The sequence below is a fragment of the Aedes albopictus genome, chromosome 2 (genome assembly GCF_035046485.1).
Source record: "Aedes albopictus strain Foshan chromosome 2, AalbF5, whole genome shotgun sequence".
Taxonomy (NCBI): domain Eukaryota; kingdom Metazoa; phylum Arthropoda; class Insecta; order Diptera; family Culicidae; genus Aedes; species Aedes albopictus.
In genome coordinates, this window is record NC_085137.1 from 27637089 (window position 1) to 27643378 (window position 6290).

At 43.6% G+C, this 6290-nt stretch overlaps 1 protein-coding gene across 1 annotated transcript; it reads left to right on the forward strand.

The window, feature by feature from the left end:
* The first annotated feature begins 4330 nt into the window (after positions 1-4330).
* LOC115264968 (uncharacterized) lies at positions 4331-5830 on the forward strand. The gene is made up of 2 exons (XM_029869159.2): positions 4331-5614; positions 5691-5830. The coding sequence occupies exons 1-2, from the start codon at positions 4669-4671 to the stop codon at positions 5693-5695; spliced, it is 951 nt and encodes a 316-aa protein (XP_029725019.2). The 5' UTR covers positions 4331-4668; the 3' UTR covers positions 5696-5830.
* Positions 5831-6290: the final 460 nt, after the last annotated feature.

Genomic DNA, 6290 nt, shown 5'->3' on the forward strand with positions numbered 1-6290 from the left:
CGCCTCATCGAACATGAATGTCAACATCCTGGATGCATATACACCACAGCTCAGGCAACAGCGGAAGTACTGGCAGGCCCTAGGACAGGCCGGAATATAGAAACCTATTGAGATTCGGAACTGGCAAATGCTGAGTGGCAGCAGCAGCGAAACAACTACGATCCCGAGGGAGAAAAGGACGAGGATCATATACTCCCCCGATTACGAAAAAGATACGAGGAGGAGGAATTTGTAAGTATATTAAATATACTTACATTACTTTATTTTATTTACATGAACCGTTTACTCACATTCTATGATCTTCCCAGAACGCCACTGAGGATGATTTCACAATGATTTAAATGTCGCACCCGGTCCCAGCGGTCTTAACATCTCTATTATCAATCGTCGCAGTTCGATGCCGACGGCAGCGTCAGGCGTATAACTATTGGGGAAGTTTCCGGAATGCTTTCTCCTTGTGGACGCCTTCCATATCCCCACAGTAGCAGTAAGCGTTAAATCGTCCCCCGCTGCGTATCAGTTTGGTTACACCGCTAATCGAGTCACGGTACATACAAATTTTGGGGTTTTCAGTGGACCGCCGATTCCGGAGGAGCACGAAGCCAATGAAATCCTATCGGTATCGATTCGACAGCCCAAGGGTATCAGAGACAGAGTAGCAGTCAGAGTCGAAAACGTCTGCACATTCCACCAATCCGACATCAATTTTCGGTCAGAGTTTTCCTCTGCAGATGCAGCAGAAGCAGCTGCAGGAAGAAAAAAGTACTGAGGAGCGCGCTGCCGTGTCGGCGTGTCCATAAACTACGTAGACTTGAAGGGGACGGAGGGGTCTGGCCAAAGTCTACGATCCATACAAATTTCGAAAATTTTGTATGAACGATAGTCGAGGGAGGATCTGAGATTGCCAAAATTGAGTCTACGTAGTTTATGGACAGCGCCTGTGCAGCATAGTTGTCGCATGTTCTATGGGAATCCCTATTAACATGGGACAACTATGCCGCACACGGCAGTACGAGAAGTGGTTAATTTGTAATACAACGATGCGTCGGTGAGTACCGTGCGGTACCCATATTCTGAACGGTTAAGAGAACCTCACAATAGAAGAACAAAAATTCCCTCAAAGTATTATAAAATTTCACAGAAAACGGCAAAGCTTATCAAAGCTTTGTGTTACTGAACTTTTTTTTACTTTCCAGAGCTCCTATAGCGATTATTCAAGGAATCCCTCTACAAATTGTTTTTGAAATTAAAACACTAGCTTAGATTACAATTTAAAGGTATCATCACTACGATTCATTTTGATTGTTTTTTTTTCTCGATGGCAAGATGTCCCAGACTGGTTTATATTCGTTACATCGGTATTTATCAAGAATTGGTTCAATAGTCTTTGACAGTATATTTCGCAGATTCTCGTCCTGATGCTTCTGCACTTTCAAATGAAAGTTTAAAAAAAAATCGAATTCATAATCATCTACCCTAGCTTTTCATCAAGAGGGAATTGTATAAATTTCAACCGTCGTCAAACGTTGAAAATTCTCAGTGAACAACAAGAATTCCCGAGGATTCCCCGAATTTTCCCTGGTGGTTTCAAATTTCCGAGTTTTCCCTTGTTCGAAACTCTACCCTACACTAAGTCACTGGGCAGCTGTAATAGCAGTTTGCTTGCCAATTCTCCGTTTTTCAACGAGAGGACGATGTATGGTTGGACGTCAACCTATATTAGTCGCCGGGTTGCTCGGCAAAAAGCTCTGAAAAGCTCTGAGAGTTCCGGTTTCGATAAGGCCGTTGTCGTCCCTGTCGAATACATATCAACAAGAGTCTGGAGTCTTTTGAGACTCTGAACCAACGTTCCGGCCTGTTGACCGAAGCTTGACTGCGGCAGCCGTAAGATACCCGGACTTTTTCAGGCCCGGAAGCGCTTCAGCATGAACCGCAGCATCCGAATGTCTAGTCCCCGAGCACCGTACAGTTATCCAATGAGTGCCACCGGAAGTTCCAGATCCTCTATGAAGAAGCCACTCAATACCGACCGAGCTGCAAATTCCAATCATATTTTAGTTGCTACAGATGAAAGAGTTTCCAAATAGGTACTGAGTTCGCTCGGCGGATGATATCATGCGGCAGGTCAGTTCTGAACGAACCGATCAAATACAAACTGCCCAGTGGCAACAAGCACAAAAAGATGCACCGGATCCGAAAAGAATTCCACGTAAATCACGGAGGCATCGTTCCCGTGCCACAGGTCAACTGGCAGGACGGAAATCAGGCGGCGGAAACCGGTGACACACTGAAAACCGTTGTGCCCAAAACAATTGTGTATTATTTCTGTCGCCCAACAAACTAACGTGATCGGTGCAGGATCCAGCACAAACTTCCAAATCTGAGGAACTGCTGAGCGATGGCAAAAACAGCAGCAGCAGTAGAAGTACCGTGGCACCGTCTTCACTCAAACTGGGGAGATTCCAATCCAACCTGGATGTGGCGAACCGAAAGCCTCGGGCCCCGCAACCTGGTCAAGTTGTCCCTACCATCCTAACCAGATTTCTCCTGGGCGGGAAATAGGCAAACGTTATAGCTAGCTCACCCGAACACCTGGCAGGACTTCTTGCGCTTCCGGCGGCATCATTTATTGTTTTCGGTTTCGGTCTAAATTCACGGATTTGTGCGGGTCAACGAAATTTTCACGACAAGGAATCTGCTTCGACAGGTGGACTAGTTTTTATGAGCCTCTGCACGAATTTGCCCTGTCCTGCTCACTCCCACAGAACATTTGAAAACAGCGCGCACAGTAAACGTCATATTTGACAGCCAGCTGATTGAAAATTCTCCGCATCTCTCCGAGAAAGCCGTAGAGGAGAGAGGGGCTCGTCGAGCTTTGTGGAAAACTATTTTAAAGGAGATTACAGGGCTAAAGTGCTACTTCGCAGTATTTTTATTGTTTTTCAATAGTTAGAGGCTTCAAAACATATGGGTTCTTTGGAAAAGTTTGCTCTATAAATTGTCGGAAAGCCGTAGAGCACATAAAAATTTTTGACGGGAATGGTCTATTCACGAAAATTTTTTGTATTTCCTGCATCAGAGAAGGTTCTAGAATATTCCAAAAACATGTGTATCTTTATCTTCTTCTCGTTCCTCTTCTCCAACTTCTTCGTCCAGGAATGTTTCAGAAATTTCTTTTAATTCGAATCAAAAAGTTTACGAATATTTAATTTATTATGGAAAGTTTTGAAATACGCCTGTCCTTCCTTCGAAATATGTCCTAGAATATATTCTTTTCCTTGTTTTAGTTCCGGAAGATTTCTTCCAATAATGAAAAAAAGCATATTGATTACTTCAAAAATATTCTAGGATGTTCCAGAAACTTATTTTTCTTCTTGGTAAAGTTTTTTTTGGTATTCCCAGCCGAGAATTTTCATTATGTTTGGAAAACTCATTAACATTTGTATGAATAGTTTCCGGGTCATACTCAATGTTCTAGAATATTGTTCTTCTCTTCTGATTCTCCCTATTTGCCCAGGAAAGATAGAAAATGACTTCATGTTTGAAACAAAAACCTCTCGAATTACATTGACTTTCTGGTAGAAAAGGAGTTTCTTTGAATTAAATTCTTCGACTCCGATTCGACTTCAATCTCGAACACTCAGATCATGCTGGCCTGACCGCAATATACGTGAAATATTTCAGTCAAACTTTGCTAAGCGTGACGGGAGGACAGATAGACAATACAGTCGGAACCCGCTCGTTGAGCCACAACCTCCACCCAACCAACGAATTCGATTCGCTAGTTGGGTGAAGTGACAGCAGCACAAGGGGCGTGCGCATTGTTTTTTTAAATCATGTTTAGGTTGGAAGCAAAAAGGAAAAAAAAAACAATTTGTTATACATTTAGAGCAAAACTGATACGTTTTGCAAGATACATATATGGCCAATGCGAGAAATAATTATTTTCACCCATTTTCAGTCGGTGAAGCGAAGATATAGATGTTTATGAAACCACCCGGACTAAAAGCAAGCACAAAACACTTTCAATGATCGACAAAATAAAGATTGCCGATGTTTTGCATTTGTTTCGAAGTAATTGTACATATTCTTTATTTTTTTAAGAAATATGAAATAGATTTTTTTTCTCGATTATCAGTAAAGTTTAAGCAACCAAAAACTCATTAGCTCGCCCCTCGGAATTACAGATTGGTTGTCATTTTCAGTTTGACATTGAATTATGACATCCAGGTACTTTTTAGTTGGCTGACAGCTCAACTAACGGGGCCCCAACTAAAAAGTCACCCAACTATTAAGCCCCCAACCAGCGAGTCATGACTGTACATGATTGTAATAATAATGTACTTTTTATAACCCTATTTATAAGCACCTTGCATTCGGCGCCTCCATGCATTTGTCTTAGGGACAGAAGAATACTAAAACAACCACTCAGTTAGCTAGCTAGAGAACCAGCGTCGCAGTATTGATCAGTGTTGTACTGACCATGGAAGAGTAATAAAGTTTCTTTTGTACATGGTGTCAGAAGTGCGGCTTGCAGTCGAAAAATCATTTATCGGCTCGTAAACGATTCGCGCGCTGGCTGGTTTGTTCGGTGTCCTTCTGGCAGACTTGCCGGATTCGGTGTGCGGAAAAAGTCGGTAGTGGAAATCAGAACGGCGGAACGAGAGAATGGCGTCCGGATTCGACCATCGTTTACCGGAGCCACTCGACTGCTCCAACCTCGCAAAACAATGGCCACGATGGAAACAGTTATTCAGTATCTACCTCCGAGCGAACAATAAAATGAAAGAGCCTGAAGCGAGCAAGGTCGCCACCTTCTTGTGGCTGATCGGTCCACGCGGGGTGGAAATTTTCAATTCGCTGTTCCCAAACGACGGCAGTATGGAGGGCATGTTTGGACAGGATGAGAATGCTGCGGCGGGCGATGACGGCGAAGAGAGGTTTGAAGATGCCACCGACGGGGATGCTACACACACACTTGCAGATGTAATCGCGGCGTTCGACGACTACTGCCTTCCTCGTAAAAACGTAGCCATGGAAGCCTTCAAATTTAATTCAATCGCCCAGAAGGAAAAGCAGACATTTGGTGAATTTGAGACGGAGTTGAGGACGCAAATCCAATATTGCGAGTTCAGCTGTGCTAAATGTCAGGCACCGTACAGTGATCGGATGCTGCGCGACAGAATTATCATCGGAATCCAGGATAAAAAGTTGCAGCTGAAGCTGTTGGACGGCAGAGACGACCCGCTAGCAAAGATTATTGAAACGTGCAAAATCTTTGAGGCCGCATCGGAAAATAAACAGCTCTTGGACAGAAAGGATAATCTTCTCGACGTGAAGCTGGTTTCGAAGAAGGTGGAAGCTGATTCGGAAGTGAAAACCGTGGATGCAGTTACACGTAACCGTTGCTACAGTTGTGGAAGGCAGTTCAATCTCAACCATCGAAGGATGTGTCCGGCCGTGAATGCTGAGTGTTACGCCTGTGGGGAGACTGGCCACTACAGCAAATGTTGCCGGAAAAAGTCGACGAAACCGCAGAAAGATAACCTCCGATCATCGAAGCCGGGCGGAAAGAACGACAAGGCGATACATTCTGTCAAATGGAGCGACGCTGGTAAGTTGTTGAGCTTAGATCAGGTAGACAATGCATGCGAGGGGCAACTAAACGAAAATGTTATCAAATCTTTTAGAGTGAGTACCAATACTGTGTGTGGTCAGACCGAAGCGCAGCCGTGGAGAAAGGATTTTCGTATTGGAAATGAGAGTGTGCGATTCAAATTGGACACGGGATCCGATGTAAATTGCATTCCCATACGAGTGGTAGAGAAACTTCGTCTTCCCATTGATGAATTCAAGGACGCACTGATTCTAGATTATAGTTCAAACAGAATAAAAATACACGGCTCGGTAAAATTAGTCTGCTTTGACTCTGTGCGTAATTGTTCGTATGGTGCTTCGTTTTTCGTTGTCGATAACTCATTTGAACCATTACTGGGTCTACAGTCGTGCATTGAGTTTGGTTTGATAAAGCGATTGAATGTTGTAGAAGGTCCTCTGGCATTTCCCAAAGATGGTAAACAGTTCGTTGCGTCCTATCGTGATATTTTCGAAGGTTTGGGTAAATTTCCGGGAAAATGCTCGATAACTTTGAAAGAGGGTTCTACTCCGTCACTGCATTACCGTAAGCGAGTGCCATTAGCTTTGCATGATCGTTTGAAGTTGGAACTAGATAATTTGGTGAAAGAAGACGTGATTTCTCCTGTTGACTATCCAACAGATTGGGTGAGTAA